General features: G+C 39.5%; 1 protein-coding gene across 1 annotated transcript in view; it reads left to right on the forward strand.

Moving 5' to 3' along the window:
* The first annotated feature begins 358 nt into the window (after window positions 1-358).
* phactr1 (phosphatase and actin regulator 1) overlaps window positions 359-21,684 on the forward strand; it is a 43,788-nt gene continuing 22,462 nt past the window's right edge. The window contains exon 1 of the mRNA XM_012872160.3: window positions 359-610. Within this exon, the coding sequence (XP_012727614.2) occupies window positions 499-610 (112 nt within the window). The 5' untranslated portion in view covers window positions 359-498. The remainder of the gene's footprint in view (window positions 611-21,684) is intronic.

A 21,684-nucleotide genomic window follows, 5' to 3' on the forward strand; every position in this document is an offset into this window, starting at 1 on the left:
AAGAGACATTGATTTTAGCAAATATTTCAATAAATAAATTATTGTTGAATGGTCATAAAATGTGATATTTTTTAAATGACAACAAAGAGACTTGGAAGCAATGAGATTATTTAGGCTATCAGTTACTCCCACTATAAATCAGTTTTTGGATCATGTAAATGAATTGCTAATTTTGCTCCTCTGGAGGTCTTTCCGGTGTGTTAATTATATCACTTTAAGGTCCACAGGACCCTCACAGGCCAGTTCCCGTGATGTGATTGTAGTGAGTCGCTGATTTGTCGGAACCTGAGCTGAACTACAAGGGAAAGAAATATCCCATCAAGCCTCTCGTTTATTCCTCATCTCTCTACCCCCCTCTTTACGCCCCCCCCCCCTCCCCGCCGTCTCTCCGGTCGGGCGCACTGCTGGCTGCTGCTACCGCTGCGGCACCGACTCTCTGCCTCTCTCCTTCTGCCAGCCCCGCCGGTCGCCTGTGGACTCTAGCCGGCTCGGCCGAACATGGCGGCGGCGCCGGACGAGGAGGTAGACCGCAGACCGATCCGGAGGGTCCGGTCCAAGAGCGACACGCCTTACATCAACGAGGCGCGGATCTCGCTGCACCTGGAGACAGGTAGGCAGCCACCATGTCCATGCAGTCGGGGACACTGGGTGGTTTGCCAGCTCGGCACGCTGGTTCTGATGGGAGATTAATTGCTGTATTGGTTCGTGGCGGTTCCCACGGACGCACCGTGACTTGGGGGTTTTCATTGTGCAGGGTGGACTGTAATCCACGGTGCAGCAGCACACAGGGCTGGCTGTCATTTTAACAGTATACCGCTACATGTGAGGTGCGGGAGAGCCAATTGTCCGCGGAAGACGGCGGAATTGTCTCTGCTGGCAGCATGACTCCGCCTTCATTGTTGGCAGCAGTGACATTTTGGTGAACTTGACAGACACGGGTTTGCTAATTTTACAAATAAGACAATTTCATACATTTATACCGGAATTCGGCGAAAGCGGGGGATCTAGCCTCCCGTGTTGTTTCCTTTGTTACCATGGTCACTATACTGTTTTTTTTCTGCGTCTCCATACTGGTTTCTGCTCATCTTCCTCATGTAAAAGCACGCGTGGCTGAGGTTCTGTGGGCGGCTGTAGTGTCACAGCGGAGCGGAGCTGTCCACTGCCCCATGGTGCTGAAACGGCCACGAATGGCCGCGGTATCATTTTCCACAAAATACACATATTGTTATTTATCCTAACTGGACCTCAGTGTGTTCCACATTCCCTTCCCCCCCAAATCGGCTGCCGATGAGACAAATCTCACTCACATGGCATGTAAAGGCCAGTCCATACTTTCCATTTCAGACGAAACTCTGGAAATGTCCCTGCTCCTGGCTGTTGACTAGAACAGGCACTGCCACTCTAATAGATGCAGCTTTAATGAGAAATAAACCCAGAGGAATGCTTTGAAGTAATTATGAATTAGTCAGATTATGGTTCTGTTATGTGCCCCCTCTTGGCTTGCTCAGACCTTCATGACTCATGATGTCCAGGCATACCTACTCGTGATCTCTCCCTACGGTCCTCTCTCTGGCCCATAACAGCCTCTCTCCATTGTATGCCCTATTAAAAGCAGTGCCTCCTCTCAGGCAAATTAGTCGAGCCTCTACAGTTTAAATTACGGCATATTTCTTTCCTTGGAGGCCTGTGTCAGACGTTCTATAGGCTTAAATATGTCCTGAAGGGACAGAGAGAGGCCACTGTATCTTCTCCAGGGTGTGAAGCGGGCTGCAGCTGCATGAGGAAATATGTCTATATAGGAACATTCTATATTCTTCGAGTCTAATTGTATTTATTTAGTATAATCACTTAAGCCAACTGCACACCCACTCGTATGATTTCCAGCTATGCTTTTTTGGCTGCTGTCGTCCAAAATCCAGCCCACTCCTCCCTTTGATGTGTGTCACCCTTCACATGTGACAAATTTTCATCAAGCAAGTGTGTCTTTGTTTGCACACTCCTCTTGTGTGTGTGGGAGGGTGGGTGTATCTGTGAGTAATTCAGTGTAGTAAACAACAGTTTATCCCCAGACGATTTGTTGTTGCTCTCTTAAGTTCAGCTGTCTTCTGCTTCATTAGGCTTTTTAGCAACCAGATATGTTTATTAAAGGAAGCTTTTGGAGATCAGTTTAATTTTTACTGTTTAAACTCATCTGGTATGTCACTGAACATTATATAAAGCAAGTCTGATAGTAGTTTTATTCATTAACATCTTTAAGTATTGTACCTTGAAGAAATACTCACACCGAATTAACTTTTTCTTTCAGATTTTGCTATATCACAATTAGAAATTTTGTGTATCCTAATTTTCATGTGATATACTTGATAAGAGTGATAAGAAGTTGATACGTGCTTTTCAAGTGTTTTTTTTTTAGTTAAAACTGGCTTCCAGAGCTCTGCTAACTCTAAATAAAATACAATACCTCTAATTAATTTCAGAGGTCAACCAATTAGTAAATAGAGTTTACCCATTCATAATTTAACCTCAGTATACTGAGATTAAACTGAATAAAACTGCTCAGTTTTGGTCCACATAGGTTGGTTAGAGAACATTATGGAACAAACATCATCACTAAGACCAAAGAACATGACATTCAGGTCAATGACTAAGTTGTGTAGCAATTCAGGGCATGTTTAGGTTAGAACAGAGTGTTTTATGGAGCACTGTTAAACCCATCATCTAAAAATGTAAAGTGTATGCCACAACCTAAAACTTAATAAGAAATAGCTGTCAACCTAAACTGACCAACTGGGCAAGAGGAGCACCATTTAAAGAAGCAGCATTGATTATCATGGTCACAGAGGAGGAACTCAGGAAAGGGCGTCTGTTGACAGGACAACTGTTGGTCAAGCACTCCCCAAATCTGTCCTCTAGAGCGCCAAGAAGAAAGCTATTGTTAAAAGGAAGCCACAAGACATGTATATGGCATGGCAAATATATGGAAGAAAGTGCTGTGGACAGACGAGGCCAACAATACACTTTTCCACATGCAAAATGTCATCAGGTGAAAAAGAGAGACTACATGTAACTTGAACACATTATTCCCACAGTGAAACATGTCAGTGGCAGCATCATGCTGTGGGAATGCTTTAAATCAACATGGACTGGGAAGCTTATCAGAGCTAAAAGGAAGAGGGATGAAGCTAAATACAGAGCGATCCTGGAAGAAAACTTTTAGAGGCTACAAAAGACGTAAGTCTGGAGCAGAATTTTAATGTTCAGCAGGACATAGACCCTAAATATGCTGCCCTATGCTGAGCCTCCTGTCTCTGGCTCTCATTCAGTTTTAAGATCAGCATATATATTAAAGTCTCTTTTTTTTACCTCTCAGCATGTTTTTATTTGACTTTAGTATCATAGAAACATGCACTGTTACTGGAGACCAATTATTTAGTTAATCCTTTATACTAAAAAAAAATTCTGGTTGATCAAACATTGAACAAATAATTAAATTCTGCTCCAGTTTATGGGTATCTACGTATATTTTCAGTCTGGTATTTTAGGATTCTGGCTCATTTCAGTCACATGAAGTCACTCCAGGTTGTACACAGAGCCCATGGGAATTCAGGGCATCTCAGTTGGAGCTCAGAAAGAGATGCTGGCATTATTGTACTCCTATTCAAAGCACTAACACCATCCTGAAAGAGGAGCGAAGACAGAGAGTCTTTAAATAAGAGGCGGTAGAGGAGAGGGAGAAGCTTTGAGGATGAGAACGGAATGAAGCCTTTCACATTGTAAAACCATGAATACCGACAGATTAAAAAAAGGAGAAACCAAGCTGGCTGCCATCCATAGAATACTGTGAGAAAAGGGCTTGTGTCTTTTATCATCAGCTGTCTATGAACATCAGGCAGTCCTGGATCAACACAGAGCTAAACATACCTAAGCAAGAATAAAAAATAAAAAAAACACACCCAAGCCAGGAGTGTGAGAGGTTTGAAATCAAAACAGTGCCTCCCCTCCTTTCCTCTGAGTCTTTCCATTCAGCTCACACAAGCCGGCCTTTGTGCTGAGTTAGGAATCCTGAGCCGAGGAAGGCAAATGAGTCAAAGCTGAGCTCTTACCGAAGACAGTAAGAATTATGTCTCCCATCTGGATGATGTCAGAGTGCAGGAACAAATAAGAGGTGTGTCATAACAGAAAATACCCTGGAGTAGAATACAGTCGGTGGTGCTATGCATAATAGTGTGACTAATGTAAAAGTCTGGACCCTGGGACTTACAGCCATTCAAAGAACATGACAAAAAGACCACTGCTTAAATTTCACAAAGTAAAGAGAAAAATAATTTAATTTGCCTTTTTCTTTTTTGGCTCCTCATTGATCAGTCATATTGGCATGGGGATTTATCTAAGGGCATTTATGATTTGCTTTGATATTTTTGTTATTGTATAGTTCCTCGTAAATAATTTAGGGTTAGACTCATTATTTTTAAGAGTGGCTACAAATCTTTTATAAATCACCCATAAACAATTAATGGGCTCAACTGTTCACTTGGCATCAGTAAGTGTCATTTAAAAGGCTGCAAAAATGTACTCAAGTTGCAGTTTATACAATAATTATGAGCTGCATATGATCCACTTCATCTGAATTTAACAGAAACCTTCACTTACATTCGGGGAAATAAGTATTTTATCTTCTAGTAATTTTGCATATTTGCTCTCTTAATTAAATGTACATAGTGAAACAGTGTCTTTTGTGGTAGTACAACTTTAATGTGTAGAAGCAGAAAACTGGTCAGAAAAGAAGAATAAAATGCATTAAAGAGAAACTACAAATAGATTAGCATAGCACTGACTAGAACACATGTTTGCTCTTCAAAAAAGCACTTGGAACTTGTTGGAAACGTCTTTGATAGAAAGAACAGTGCTAAGACATTTCCTGTCGTTGCTCACAATGTTGACACACATCTCAGAGGAGGTTTTGTCCAGCTTCGCTGCACATAAAATCTCAGAGTCCTTTAGGTTTCTTGGCTTCCATGTTGTACATCAAAGTTGAGCCTTTTCACAGATTTGCACTAGGATTGGGACCTTATATGGGTTTTCTTTAGCCAGTCTTTTGTTGCCTAAGTGTTTGTCTCGAGTTGTTATATTGAGAGACCCATTAAGGTCAACATTCAATTTTCTGACTGGAGGGAAAACGTTTTTTGTCAAAAAGTTCATGGCACATGGCCCCACCTATGGTCCTCTTAGAAATTATGCTTTAAACAAACTCCTCAAAGCATAATGTTTTCTACTCTGTACTTTACTGTGGAGATGGTGTAGCTGTAGACTGATCCCGCACCTTTCTCGTGGGTATCGTCACCTAATAACGTAAGATCTGTCATGGAGCTCCAGCTGACTAGTGGTTATTTAATATTTCTTTCATTTCCCAACAACCACATCTGTCTCCAACTCAGCAAGCTTCTTGCTGATGATCTTGTTGTCCACTCCAGACTTATTCAACAATAAGGTATATTTACTGTCACCATGCGTTACATGTTACCGTAGCAAATTTTTTAAGACATACACCAGGGCAGGATTCACACAGATCGCATATAACACACAGACACAACACATAATATTTCCACACATTTCTTTGTTATATAAATGAAATCAGTTGATTGCACTGGCCAACATTCTTCCTGAGAAGCAGTGTGAAAATAGTCTTTAGGGTCTGATAAGATAAGATAACTCTGATATTAGTCCCCTTTCGAACAGTATGAATTACTGTGTTGTTTGCTGAATTAATCACTCAATGCTCCTGCGATGATGCCCGCAGTGAATACTTTGCAATAATTTTCAGTCTTCATTTACAAGACTGTGCAATCAGACATTCCCTGATAAATTAGAGTGTGCAAATAGGCATTATCAGTGGTCTGAAACGTTTACCTGCTATAAATGGGTCAAACTGTGCACTGTGCAGGTGGGTGGGATCAGTGGCAATGCCACAGATCTATGGGCTTGTTTCTGACAGCTCCTTGGTCTTGAACGTGGTGATAAAGGTGGTGGTGAAAAAGAGCATGGAATAAATGATTCTGCGGATATGTGTGCCTTTTTACACACAATGAGTTACTTCCAGGAGTATCTGCATTTAATAATTTAATTGCACCACACAGAGATTTAAGATGGAGATCTAAGGGAGTTAGAATTCTGGCTGGGCTGTCGGGGGATAAAGCACGGAAATAAATGTGAACCTATATATGTAAACGTGTCTGCCCTCAAGAATTTTAAAAACACTAACATAAAAATTAAAGGCAGTTAATTTCTTTGTAAACGAGCAAATCTAAACAATACATATCTACTTTTCCCACTGCATGTCAACTGTGTGTAGTTGTGATGCGTCATTAAAACAAACTTATCAACTTTTTGCTTGTGTCCTCAGTTGTTTCTTGTAGGACCTATACCTGTATGCATTTCCAATTTACTCCTTCCTTCTCCTTGCACATCAGCAATAAACCTCAGCAAATGAGAAATGTGAGAAGCCATGCAGTCACTCTGCCTCCCATTTGTTTCACTGATGATGTCACCGACTGGATTCGAGACTTGTTCCAAGCTCTCTCAATCAGCATGTCTGTCAGCAGGTCTCTGCTCACCATGGACTTGTTTGTCGAAAAAGGTGTTGCTGGAGGCTTTGGGCCAATTTTACTGCAAATGCTTTTAAGTCTTTGCTTGACAGTAGTGGTGTGCTCCTGAGGATGTTTAGTGTGCTTAGCTTTTGCGTGGATGATGATCCTGTAATAATATTTACTGCTGCTGTCTTCTGCTGGTGCGTGCCCTTTTATTTTGCTGTGACCACGAAGTATTTTCCTCAAAATGTTAAATTACCCACCTCTGATAGTCCCTTTAAATGTTTGCTTTGCTTTTTGTAGGCCAAGAACTATTTGTCTTGCAATGAACATCGCTTTTAATTTATTTAATGCTTTCAACGCAGCAGTTCCCAAAGCCAAATTAAACACCTGGAAGTTACTTTAAACCCACTTTCTACCTGGTTTACTGAAGACGTTTTTAGCCTTTGATTTGTTTACTTGTCCAATCAGAGTTGGATCAAAACGGGCTTCTATATATATGAGGCACTTTGGATCTGAATGTCTTTGGCACCTTAAGCCCTTATGTACACTCAGAAAAGTGGATCAGGGTAGTTGTCCACTTTATGTTAAAATTTAACTTCCTGTTAACACATTAAAAAAGTGTTTGATCTGTTTAAATAGATTTTTTTATAGTAAACATCACATAATTGTTTGTTTTTAATCCAACAAACACCTTTTTAATGTGTTAACTGGTACTGAAATATTTACATAACGTGGGAAAACTGCCCAGGTTCACCTTTTTCAGTGTGCTTCTGAAATTATTTCAGTTTTATCTGTCTGTGGATGTACTGCCTTTGATTTTATTCACCCTAAAATCTTCCTTGACAACCTTCAGACTGCATGTCTAAACTAACGCATCAGTGAGGATGAAGCCTGCGGCACATTGCAGCAAAAGAGGTGGACGTGTTTGGAGTCAAAGCAGAAGGTGTCAAACACAATGTTGGGTTGTGGACACATTTTTAAACTTGGTACAACAATGCAGGCCCCTTCTAAATTGCATGATCTTTATTGCATGTAGCAGCAAAAAAGGTTGGTGTCTCACTGCACTGAAATTTATGGCTATGTAATGTAGAGGACTTTGGATTTAGAGTGGTGTTGCCCTAAAGATAAACTGGCAACCTGTCCAGAGAGAAACCCTCGTCTTGCTTAAATTTAAATAATAAGCAGATAAGACATGAAAACCAAACACCATCACAGCCAGTAAAAGGCTGACTGGTGCAACTCTGATTTTCTGCAGATGTTCAGGGACCCTACCATCTTAGAGATGGCTCTGTTTCCTATGAGGGGACTCCATCTGTGCTGACCAGGCCAATACATCATCAGTAGCAGACCGTGATATTTAGAGGTCCAGACGGATATTCCCGGATGGACACGAGCTGTAGATGTAACTTGTTCCGATGGAGGCCCATCACTGTTTGCTTGGTCTTGTAAGAATATAACTTGGAAAATGTACCTGCACCGTGTTACAGAGTTCTCAAACAGGATTCCTGTCAGTCCCTGTCCTCAAGAATTATACTGGAAGTCAAAAATGTTCTAGGTAAACAAGACTGTCCCCGGTGGTGTTCGGATACGAGATGTCTGGTGTCTACCGTCCCCGATTATACCGGGCACTTTCTGGCACAGGTAACAGGTCAGAAAATCCAGACATTTTATCTTGTAGTGATTCCTGCCATCTCCTCATGTAGGATCCTTGAAGGTCATAACAGACATCTAAAGCCCTCCAGGAAGATTAGGGTCTACTCTTGGGTCTACAGTTGAAGAGATGTGTCCAAAAACCTTTATTATGGAGGTGACTAAATCATATAGCTGAGCCACTTGTCATTTAAAGATGTCTTTAACTAGAACATCATATACTGTGAAAATTCCAATAGTTTTTGCCGGTTTTAACTGTCCAAACTCACTCTAGGATTACGTTTACATAATTCTATGACAGAAATACCGGATATTTTTAGTGGGGTCGGCTCATGGCCTCCTCACATCCGGATGCGCCGTGAATTCAGACAAGTCTGTTGTGGGTCTTCATCCCTCATCGCCTGCCTGCTGTGATGAACACCTCCTGCTCTGCAGTCTCTCTGTATTGTTCTCTTTCATATCCCCACTCCCTGTAGCAGATAGATGGGCAGCCCCACTAAGCTACTGTAAGAAGAACACACATCTAACCGTTTGTTTTTTTCTGTCTGTATTCACGAAGGCCACAGATCATGCAGGAGACAAAGAGGATGAAGAAAGGGATGACTCATATATCTGTGATATGCCAAGTCGTCACACATTTACAGTGATATTCACACATAAACAGAAAAGCACGCACACTCTCCTAGAGGCCCTGCCGAACTGTCACTTTATATTAGTTCAGCGCAGAGAGGGGAGGAGGGGTGTTTAAGGCTGTTGAACGGTGAATGGCAGTGAGCGAGAAGAATAAAGAAAATGTAAAACCCAAAAGGAAACCCTGAACTTTGGGTTGCCTTTGAACTTGCAGACTTATTTTGTTCTTCTCTATCTTCTCTATCATCACACCTCATTTAAGACTGCTCCCATTGTTCAGTGGCTTAACATGTTTCTACTTATTTGGACAAAAATAAAATCAGACACAAGAAAATCTAAAACTGTGCATTTAAACAATTCAGTAGTAAGGTTACAGAAATTGTTTTATCTAACTAATTACCCGATCTGACAGTTCAGTTCATTTATTTTTTTTAATTCAGTCTATCTATATAAAGGCAAGCCACATGAAACGTCATCTCAGGACACTACAAGACAAACAGGCCTGTCTATACTAATATCACCCAATCGCAATTTCAGTTTAAGAATTATAATATAAAAAGATGTAAGAGCAGCTAGAAATACATACACACACACACCATATATATATATCACCTGGCATATATATATAGCATATACCTACTAGAAGTCTATATAATATAATAATATATAATATATCTAATCCTTATATATCTTATATAAGATTATATGTCATGTATGATTTATGTATGATGTAGATAGCTATATATCTATATATTATAGTATATATATATCATCTCCTATGGTATATATATCTCTCTATATATATCTGTATCTATCATTGTGTGTATATCTTATTCTCCTCTCTATATATTATCTATTCTCTATATATCTCTCCTTATATCTCTCACTCGTCTATATCTCTCTCTCTATCTATATATCTATATCTGCACCCTACGGCATTACATGCTTTATAAGAAATGTGCCGGTTGAATCTCCAAGGCAATAAGGATAATGGCAAAAAAGATATTTCCTGCTTAATGATTTCTCACAAGCTTTGCTATTCTGCCAAGGAATCAAATTCACATAAAGTTAGAGAGAAGAAATGTTAAGCTAATATTTCAAAGCTGTTTAAAAGATTTACAAAGAAACCTTTTGTGGTTCAGTAAATTAATTTTGGTGTAGTATGTTTTCTTATTGTGGGCTACGACACCAGCTGGCATTAATAGATTCAGCCAATAGCCACAGATCTGTTCTGACACTTTAGACGTGCTTTAAAGGTATAATTTGACACACACGAGGGAAAAATGTGGATGTGCATTCCCCTTTACTCTTGCTCTCTCCCAACTTGATCCTGAACTTGAAATTGTCACAGCATGCTTAAGAACATAGTTTGTTTTTACATGGTTTCTTACATCTCTGTGCTTCCTCTGACTTTACATTCAAAACACCTCACTGGTACTAAAAAAAAAAAACCTGACATTTTGTCTTCTTCCCACTAAGGGAACTTCAACACAGAAGAGTGTTTTTAGTGATTAAATACATTTAATTTTACTGATCAGGAAATATTGTATTTTGGGGTTTGCAATTGGCCAATACATTTGTACACAGTGTACAGAGCTGATAGCAGCAATAGTCTTGTCAGTATATTTTTTTCCATTAAAGGTATGGAACTAAACAAACCTATGGGGAACACAAAGCTAATGTCATGATTAAACAAGTTATTTATTTTGAGAGAACTTTGTTAAAACAAAAATCCATTCAGATTATCAATGTTCTTCCTTCTTAAGATTATTGCAGTCTTGCTTTATGATGGCTTATTTTCCATTTAAAGCCTCTTCATTGTTATTTGTATCTTTTTATGTCCGGTACATATTGTCTATATAGTGATTATTTATCCTATTATTCAATATTTCTGTATATCTCTTCTTGTAAATTGTAGAGATATACAATTGTATATTGTACAATATTGTAAATTCTTTGAATAACAATATTGTAAAACATTTTAATTTCTGCATTATTTAACTGGACGGTTCACATTTAATACAACTACATATGATATAACCCACAACTGTGACTATAACAGGTGTTAGCAACTGAGCGGCCTTTTGTAATACATTCCTTTTCTTTTCCTTTTGTTGTTTGTCACTGATATTTCTGTTTGCATTTTTTTCAATGTATGTAAACATCTAAGGCTTGGAGAGACAGAAAATTTCTGCTATTTGAGCCTGCTTGACAAAAAAATGCTTTCTTATTTGTATTCTTATACACCAAAAAAAAAAATTTAAATTCAACATTTTTATTTTCATAAAGGTTGTTTTTTTTTACTGAATATATTATGATGATATATTCTAATATACACGTATAATTCTATTCACAAATAAATTCCCCTATTCTCTTTATTGTTTCTATATTTGCGCTGAGTGTAGCATTGGGCAGTATCTATTGTTTATTAAACCTTCGAATTAAACCACAGCATACATTATTACTGTCTACTAGGAAAGCCGTGGGATATTGTTGTCTCGGGAGAGGTAATTACAGGCATTTTAATTGTTTGTAAGATATTCCTAAGCCTGCCCTCTAATATTAAAGGTGGAAGTGATCATTGTTTTGTGATCTGAAACCAATAGAAAGAATAATGCATGTGATTAAAAAAATAACTGCATGAATAAGAAGGTCGATTGTGTTATAGGATACTTACACACTCAGGATGTCATCTTTAAAGAGCTTTTGTTGAAATAAGTTGATCAGAATACTTGCCTTGTTGGAGCAAGCTGTGGCATCAAATCTTGAATCGTTTTTAAATAGACTGTGCTCCCTGCGATTACCGCCTGAAACTGCAGTTTGGCAAACATATCAAATGTATGTGTCAGTATCTGAAGTGTTGATAACTTCTGTAATTCCCTCTGGTGTGCTGGATGCTGGATGTCAACGTCTGGGTCAAATTCTGACTGATTATTGCTCGGAGTTGATTCTGGTTTGTTGTCTTCTGTTCATCCACCTACTTTTTAAAAACATATCACAGAATCTCAACGGGGTTAAGATCTAGAGAGTTTCTTAACTGCACCATTAGTTTTTGAGCTGCTTTTTTTTTTTAGACTGGGCTTTTTTTAACCAGCAGCCTGTCACAATTTGTTTCATTTTGTTAGCTTTCAATAAAAAGACACTAAAACTAACAGACTTGATAAAAAGGAAACTGGAATTTTAAATTCAACGAGATGATTCCCAAAGCACTATGAGCTGAAATCTTGGCATATAGTGGAGGGGTTATGCGTCTCTCAGGATCTTTGCTTGATTTCTTTTGCTGTTTCTCTAGATCTATAGTTTCATACAGGCCCGTATTAAGACAATGTGGTGCCCCAGGGCACTATACCTCAAACCCCCCCCCCCCCCCCCCCCCTTACCCGTGCTACTACATGTAGGCATCTGAGCAGTGAGCTATATTCAAATATCTCATTTTAAAATGTTGAAATCAAAAAAATCTTGATTTATTTATCATTTATTATTATTGTGACATCAGTGTTCACAAAACGAATAATGCATGGTCTTTCAACAATTTCAAGTAAATAATATAACAATTTATGAAAAATATATTTTTAAAGCATATGTCATGTGGTGCCCCCCCCCCTCCCCCTCCCCATGTTTGGTGCCCATGGGCACTGGCCCACTGGCCCTTATGGATAATCCGGTCCTGGTTTCATATATGGTTGCAGTTTTTATGACAAAAACTCACATGACAAAAGGTTCACCTTTTGTCCTCGATTGGTCACAGTAAAGTCCAATGGCTGAACATAAAAAAGGTCACAAATACCTAAGGAAAAAAATTGAAAGATCTATTGAAAACCAGGAATACTTTGGACGATCAAAGTTACATAAAAGTGTGGCTGCTCGGATGGAAGATCTCAAGATTTTAGACGTGATTGAAATTTTTGCACAGCACAACTCAGTTACACTTATTTTACATATGTTGCTACCAGTAATGTATGACCTCAGTCTGATTTTCCAGTCTAGAGTATAATAAAACTGACCTATGAGTGCTGCGCTACACCAGGAGTAAAGCTGTGAAGTTTAGCCGAGCAGTGCATCGTACCTCTCCTGCTGTGAAGCCAATTATCTGCAAAACATAGCACATTAAACTGCTGTCGGCGTGCGTCCAGACAACACACCCAGAGAGTTGTGTACCTGTGTTCTAACGCTACAACACTTCAGCCGCCCTTCAGCCAGCAAACATCTTAATCAGGGATGGAGCTGCTGGTGAAAGGGAGATGGAGAGCGATGCAGATTAAAGTCAGAAGGACTGCACCCTACAGTCTATCGGGGCACAGCAGCACATTAATCTTGCTTACATTGCAAGGATCTTAGTCGCAGATTGAAACCCAAAGTGAGAAACAGCGCCATCAAAGGCTGCAAGATGATTACTTTTATTAATTTATTAATTGATTTATTTATTTGTTTGTTTTTGCTTGTTGGAGACAGATGCTCTGATTGGATTTGAGGATATGTAAGGTAATTATTAATTATCATCCTAAACAGTGGCGAGGGGGCGGGAGGAGTTCGGTTTATGGGTCATGTCAGTAAAACGATGCCAGAAGGTTTAGAAACTTTAGATGTTTATAGTTCTGTTTATGATACAGCACTGTCAGGAAAAAAGGTATCTGATTGTTCTGAATACAAATTGCATCATGATAACAAACCCAGACAGAGAAAGGAAGAAAAAAAATAGCAGGGATCCACTGAACTGGTGTCTGTACAAACACTTGTGGTGTAGAGTTTGTAAAGTTGGTGCCTTTGACAGGGGGGACCTGGGTTTGAATCCCGGTTGTGTCAGGAAAGGCAGCCGGTGTAAAAACTCTGTCAAGTCTGTATGCATGTTTCTGAATAAGCTGCCAATGACTATCTCAGCTGTAGTATTCCGTGTCCTTTGTTTCTGTTGTGCACACAACACAATTGCCTTGCAGCAAGAAAGTCCAGGGGTTCGAATCCTGACCTGGGGTCTCTCTGTATGGAGTTTGCATGTTCTCTCTGTGCATGCGTGAGTTCTCTAACGGTACTCTGGCTTCCTAAGCACTTTACGTTGTCCTTACACTGAAACGTGCTATACAAATAATTTTGCCTTGCCTTACCTCCTCCCACAGTCCAAAACCATGACTCTGAGGTTAATTGGTCTCTCTTAATTGCCTTTATTAGTGTGTGTGTGTGTGTATGTGTGTGTGTGTGTGTGTGTGTGTGTGTGTGTGTGTGTGTGTGTGTGTGTGTGTTTGTTTAACATGCTTTAAGAAGGGGGCAATCTTTGGTTATGTTTTATTTTGTGGTGTTCAATTAAGACCAATTAAGACAAAAGGTCTAAAATAAATGAAAACTATAAATGGCCAAAATAGATATTAGCATGAAAATATGTGGTTTACATCAACTAATTATAATAATTTGCTGAAATTGTACAAATAATACTGATATTATATTAATACTGATATTAATACTTATATTAATGATACTGAATTTTTTTTTACAAAAGTAAGTGACATATGTATCTGAATGTTGCGTCAACAAATACAAAAGCTTGGCAAATAATCCATTTTTTTTCAATTCAATTTTATTTATATAGCGCCAATTCATGGACCATGTCATCTCAAGGCGTTTTCCAAAGTCAAATTCATTCAGATTATACAGACTGGGTCAGATTATACAGATTGGTCAAAAATTTACTATATAAGGGAACCAGTTCATTGCATCAAAGACGCAGAATGAATGCTGCTTGACAGGCAGCATTCACTCCTCCTGAAGAAGCGTAGAGCCACAGGGACAGTCGTCTACTCTGCATTGTCCATGGCTTTGCAGCAATCCCTCATACCGAGCAAGCATGAAGCGATAGTTGAAAGAAAAACTCCCCATTAACGGGAAGGAAAAACCTCCCATTAAGGAGAAAGAAAAACGGTCATCTGCCTCGACTGACTGGGGGTTAGAGAACATAGAGCAGAGACAGAGACAAAAAAGCACAGAAGCACACATTGATCCAGGAATCTGTTCTACGTTAGATGGTAGTAGCGGGTGATCTGCCTCTCCTAAATGATATCACAGCTAACAGAATGCCAGACTAGGTGTACCTACTATGAAGAAAAAAAGGAGAGAGAACAAAAAGTTAAAAGCTGAAATGATGACAAGCAATGCATAATTGGAGAACAGTAGAGCTTAGTAGAGTGAGAAAAATAGACCCTGATGTCCTCCAGTAGCCGATTCCTTTTTTTTTTTTTTTACTCTAAGCAGTGTTTTATTTGCAACCTTTCCTAAGCCTTTTTTTCCCGTTGCATCAAGAACAACAAAAATTTATCAAGTTCAAAAAGACTAACGTTGTAGCTTGAAAAGGGGGATTTTCAAAGACCTGCTGTCTGAAGCTATCACACAATGCTTTGCAAACTGTTAGTAATTACAGTGCCTGGACCATTTTAGGAGGAAAGAAAATCTCCGTCTTTTTTTAAGTGGTTAGTATCTCAGGCCATACCCTTTACTGAAATGATCCACATTTGATGAGACTATGTTGGAGGAAAGAAGGCTGGGTAAATTAAGAGCTTTGCATTTTGGCTCAGCTCTATTCTGTGACACGAGAGAGTGGAGTCACACCTTTCTTACTGCAGATAATCTCCAGCTCCATGCTCCCACATATGTAAACAAGATATCAAGATACTTAAACGGCTCCTTTTTTGCCTTTTTTACCAGACAATGAAAAAGTAACAGATCTCTACTGTAAATCAGGTCATTGATAGCTACACAGCTTTAAACCAGTGTATGGAGAAAAACATATTTAAACCTATTTTTTTTTTAGAATCTCAATTTAAATTTATATCAATCGTTTTAAAAAGCTTGCTCAGATCGCAAGTTTATTTCTGAGGGTTTTCTACTTTAAATCCCTGTCTTCAACTCAAGGGATGCCCTCAAAAATCAAGATGTTTCTATGAGGAACAATAAATGAAGCTGAATCTAGATTGGAGACTGATGTTAACTGTTTTAAATCAGAAGACACAAAGGAAAATTACAGCATATCAACATCTGAATGCCATCTACAGAGGGCTTTATGTGAAACATGATGCAACTCTCTCAGTTTTATCAATTTGTATCAGATTATACTTAGTAAAAAAAAAAAAAAAAGCTATATTACACTCTGTTAAAGTTGGCAGTGTTTACCTTAAAGGCTTTGGTTAAACCGTCTGACCTGATGTCATTTAGGGTCGGAGTCCGTCTGATTGGTAACCGCGCCATTATTGATCGGGGCATTTTCATCTGGCAGTAAGTGCATAGCTTGTCACAGCCAGATTCATGCCTTCTCATCAATAACCTTTTTGATTGTTTTGCTTTTTAAACACACTTTCCAATAAATGTCTCCAAGGTTTTTCCATTGCATCATGAAACAACGCCTGCACTTCAACTTTTTTTTACCACTCTGTGCTCTTCTGCTCACCTAACCGATTCTCTACTCATGTTGACATTGGGGGTGGGCTGCGCCGGGTGCCCCCTTTCAGCCACCCCAGTTTTAAATGCATTTGAGAACAACATGCAACAACACTATATTTGAGCAGAAAAAGGCAGGCTTGGGGTCTTTTCACAGCCATGGTCTCCGATTGCCATCCGGAGTTTGAGGCCAGGATGAGGAGCGGGCCACCTAGCGGAGGGCTGGTCTGGGCGTTGGGTCCTGGGGGTTGGCCGGGGCTGGCACTTCTGCTCTCCCCGGGAACAGGGTGTGGGGTTGTGGCATGGAGGGTTGGATTGGGTGGCGTGAGGTCTTGGTGGGGACGCTTTCGTGCTGTGTGGAGGCGGCATAACCGGCTGGTCTAGGCACCTCTGGATTCATAGGCTGGGCTGTGGTTGGTTGGCTCATTCGTTTGTGTTGGCTCCATCATCAGATGGATGGGCTCAGGGGTCGTTGGGGCTTGGATCGCGGCGGGGGGGTGGTAGCTGGAGTATGGACCGGGTATGCCCAGGTTGGGGCGGTCCTCTGCCCTGCTCCCCCTCACCCTCATGATAGGGATCGCCTCCCTGGTCTGGGGGCTAGATGCCCATCTGGGAGCTGGAAATAGGCCCTAGTCCCCCACATGTCCATACGTGGATGGATGGATAGATGGATGGATGGATGGATGGATGGATGGATGGATGGATGGATGGATGGATGGATGGATGGATACTTCTAAAAACAACATCGAGAAGAATATCAATGACTGTAGCTGCAGCCCTTCCAAGACATTTAGCAGAGATAGTCCACAATGCTTTAAAACTTATAACCTATAGTATATTAATTATGGCTCAATTCAAAACCTTACCAAGTTATAAACAACATAATTAATCTCTTTAAGAAAGTTCAGCCATATATTCACAGGTATCTTAAACTGTTCATCAAAACAGCTCTGGGGTCATCAACATTGCGTTTTCTGACTCTCAGGCACACAACAGGGGATGAATTTGCCTGAGTCAATATGTATGACGAAGTTATACTTCTGATTCCCCATAACACTGGCAATAAATTATGATTCTTGTTTGATTTTGGATAACCAGTTAAACTGATTAATTTATGGACAAAAATATTTAAAAAGACTAACAACTAGATTCACATAGTAAGAAGATGGTTTATGAAACTGAGCTGAATCAAAGCCAGAGCAAGAGAGGAAACAAAAAAACATGTTTTTAGGATGTTTGATTAGTATTTCTCACAGCTGGATGCTGTTGACAGAAATTATTCAAACATGACAAAACCTGGACAGAAAACCTAGAAACAGCAATGAGATGAAGAAAACTTAGACAGCAATTATTCTCTGCGGCAGCGTTAAAAACAAAACACATGCAAAATTCTGACATGCCAACGGCCTGTCAGTGACAATGACAATCAGACATCCTTTGAGCTATTTTTACACCCTTTATGCTCTCAGACGTCGTTAAAAGGCCTCGATCTCTGAGTCTCGTTAGAGTTGTCAAGGCTGACGCAGCTCCGTGGAAATCAGAGCTCAGGCAGGTCAAGGTGAGATTGATCTGGCTAATGTGGATCTCTAATGCAGCACAGAGATGTGAGAGGCTTCAGAGGGAGGATCGGGTACGCTGCCAGCTGGTAAAGTTAGAAAACCTATTCTGGGTTGAAATAGATGCTGTTGGACGGGAGGGTTTACAATCTGACAGACGTGGCAAGCTCAGTGTCTCACAGACGGCAGTTGAACTGACGGCTCTGAGGTGACAGGAACACCTGTGGTCTGAGAGCAAAGACTGCTGTGGTTCGGAGAAATGTCTGAATATCTGAAAGCTCCTCATTACTCTATTAGTGCCTGCAGCATATTGAACCGCAACCTGCCAAACATTTGAGTCCCCTCTGATTGGTGGCCTGTCAGAGGCCTCGAGCAGATTTACAACACCTACACAATTCTCTGCTGCAGCCCAGCTTTCCCAAATTGGAAAGAAACTGGATGTGCCAAAGGGATTGTAAAAGAAAAAGAAAAGATTGTGGTTAAAAATAAGAGGTCATTCCACTAACGTAGCAACACAGAGGGCTTTGTAAATATTCCCCGACGATGGAGCTGGGATATTCCTTTCAGGATGCAAGTAAACACGCTGTTACCTCACTTCCAGTTGCAGACTGCTGCTTATGTCAGAGGTGCTTATTTACAGCTGCCAATAACTTAAACTGCATTGGTAAAGAATTATTTCTGTCTATGTGGCAAATAAGGAGTACTTTTGTTTTTACTTAACATGTTTACACTTAAATACTATATTTATGTTTTACATATACATATTTCATCAGTAAAAGAAAAACTATGACATGGTTTACCAGTTATTGGTTTAGGTGTCATTTCTTTTCTGATGAAAAACAAACTGGAAAAAAAACAAAAAACTTTTCCACTACATTTTATATCTCCTCATGTTGGAGCAGCATGATTTTTTGTTTGACTGATAATGTAAAAATATATTAGTTTGTGTACATAATGATGTCATCAGCCGACTCCTTTATACAACGAAGGTTCCAGGTAAAAATATAAAAAATGCTTGAAAATAATAACAATCCAAAATGACAAATCCAACCTGACAATTCCAAAAATTAAATCTGACAAAAGCAATTTTGTAATTTCTGCTTTACTTATTGATGATCAGAGTTTGTAGGGACTATGTTCTCAGTAATCAGTTAGCAACCAATGACATCGTTGTTCCACTCACATGCTGTGGCACAGAGGTCCATTTCTAGCTCTCTAATAAATGGAGACCAAAATGCCATTCAAGTAATGCAGATGTATGCTGAGAAAAGGAAAGTCAGGAAATGGCTACAAGAAAACAGCTACCAGCCTACCCTTTCTCATCTCTACAGTCATAAAAAATTATTTATGAAAAAGTTTAAAGTTTAAAGACACGACAATGACCCAGGTCTATCTTGTGATTACGTACACTGAGCAGGATGATGAAAGACACACAAAAATGTCCAAAGCTGCAGCATAGAATGAGACCTTGAAGCTAGGAGGTGGCTATAGAAACATTAGACGATACCTATATATGCCAGCTGGTTGATTGGGAGACATCCTGGGAGAAATGATTTGGTAGCATCTGCAGCCCACTGTTAGGTATGGTGAAGAATCTGATGAGGTGGGCCAGTTTCACTTCCAGCTTTTCAGGGAACCTTCTCAGATCGCATGGCATTCATCTGCTGTTTCTCTTCTTTTTTAACGTGAGAATTTTATTATTATCTGAATATGCCCTGTTATCTATTAATATTTGCACAGTATGTTTCCCCTTCTGATAAGTCTCTCTTCTGCTGCACAGCTGAACTTTAAATATAGCTATTTTCATATTGTGTATTGTCTTTTTTTTGAAGATCTTCTCTAGTAATGTGTTATGTGTGGATTTTGAGCCGACATCTCACCAATGTTTCATTATGGTGACCTAATGGCAATAAAGACTCTTGATTCTTAATCGTTTGTTAAATTATAGATGCCAGAATATTTTAAATATAAATCTGACACTTCTACCTGAAAACTGAAGAGGAGCCATCACTGGGACTTTCAAGAAAAGAATAAGCCAAAGCACATATTCAAATCAACACAGAAATAGTCAACCAGTCACAACTCACTCTTTTTCCATGACTCTGCAGATTTAATTGCAGTTGAAAATATGTAGTGTCAGCTAAAGACAAGAGAGCACAGATTTTATGAACAAATACTCATAGACAATAATACATTTTCTTTAAATCACCCTACAGAGTATGCTATTTTAATAACTGTACAATATTATTTTTCTTATAGTGTAAATTTCTGAATAGTTTCTTACATGTATTTTTTGTTTTGAGATTTTTTACTTCTGTATGTGTCTGCATGCTTCCATTTGTCTTTCACTTTGCCTTAGCTCCAATTGAATTTTCCCCACTGTGGGACAATAAGGGATATTTATATTCAATTTATTTTTCGCTTAATGGTTGTAATAATTTGCATCTTAAGGTTTACAGTATAAATTACACTCACACAGTGTAATTTATGTTTTGGACTATATTGTTCTGCGGTTTGGTCTTTGGTTGGGTCTCCTGTGGAAAGCTGGCCTCAAGGCAGGAGTCATATAAGAATGATTTAAAGATCAATGAACCAAGACACCAGTGATAGGCAGAGTTGACCTGGAGAAAAAAGTGGGATCAGAAAAGGGTGGACTGCTTTCACCAGGTTGGGTGTCAATGTCTTTCCTAACTTGAGGAGATCAAGTATATAGCGCTCCTGTTCTACAACAAAGGTCGGTTAGAGCAGGTGATGGATTGACAGATTAGGGCCTCTTCTGTAGTAATGTGACCGCTGTTCTGGTCTGTTGTGACGAAGAAGGAGCTGAATCAACAACAGCAGCAGTCAAAATAAAATTCTATCCACATTCATACACTCGCCCATGATCAAGACATGGATCACACCAAAGTGAAAGAGATCCAAGATAAAGTGGATGAAATTAGCTTGGACTGGGTGGCCGGCTCAGTCTTAAAGGAAGGGTGAGGAATTCTGGTTTAGATAGAGCCACTGCTCTGCTGTATCAAAGGGAGGAATTTATTATATTATTATGAAAGAAAACTAAAATCTCCAACCTGTAGTTTGAAAACTCCTGGCAAACCTTTACTATAAGCACAGCTTTCTGTGCCAGGTAAGACTTTTAGCAACGCTCAGCTGAAGTCATCATCGGATCTGATTTGACAGAAAAACAAGGACCAAATAAGAGGAACCATAATGGGTCCTTATCGCTCAGAGTCTCTTAGGTCTCTTCAGAGTGTTGTTCTGATGACTTGCGTGATTTATTTCCAGCAGCTCTCACGCAACTCTAATTCAAGTGTGATTCACATGAGATACAGCAGTGTCAGTCTTTCTATGCAGAATATATACCCTGCTGGTGCGCAGGTGAGACTAGGTCTTTATTTATCAAGATCAAGGGATCCGTTGCTTGGGTTTCCAATTTCCTTCTGGCTGGATGAGCTGAATTTTGCATCAAAATGAGACATTTGAATAAGTAGCCATGTAGTTGCTCTTACCTGGTCCTCGTTTCTCATGAGTTCAGGCCTCATTCACTTCAGTCAAGCACTCTGAAGTGTCTCTCTCTCTCTCAGGAAAATCCTTCCCTCTGCATTCCTGTCTGAATCTTAACGCCTGATATTACTCTAACCTGCAGCAGTTTTCTTTGAGTACAAACTGCAAAGCCGAATATTTTACTGGTTTTCTTTATATAAAACACATAATGTGCTAGTTTACACAGGAATTAATCAGCATGAAGTGGCAACAAAACAACATCCCTTTTGCATATTTGTGATGTTTTTTCCCCATATACATGACAGCCTGTCACTAAAATATGACAGGTAGGGAAGATGATT

This window comes from Fundulus heteroclitus, unplaced genomic scaffold, assembly GCF_011125445.2.
Source record: "Fundulus heteroclitus isolate FHET01 unplaced genomic scaffold, MU-UCD_Fhet_4.1 scaffold_78, whole genome shotgun sequence".
Classification (NCBI taxonomy): Eukaryota; Metazoa; Chordata; class Actinopteri; order Cyprinodontiformes; family Fundulidae; genus Fundulus; species Fundulus heteroclitus.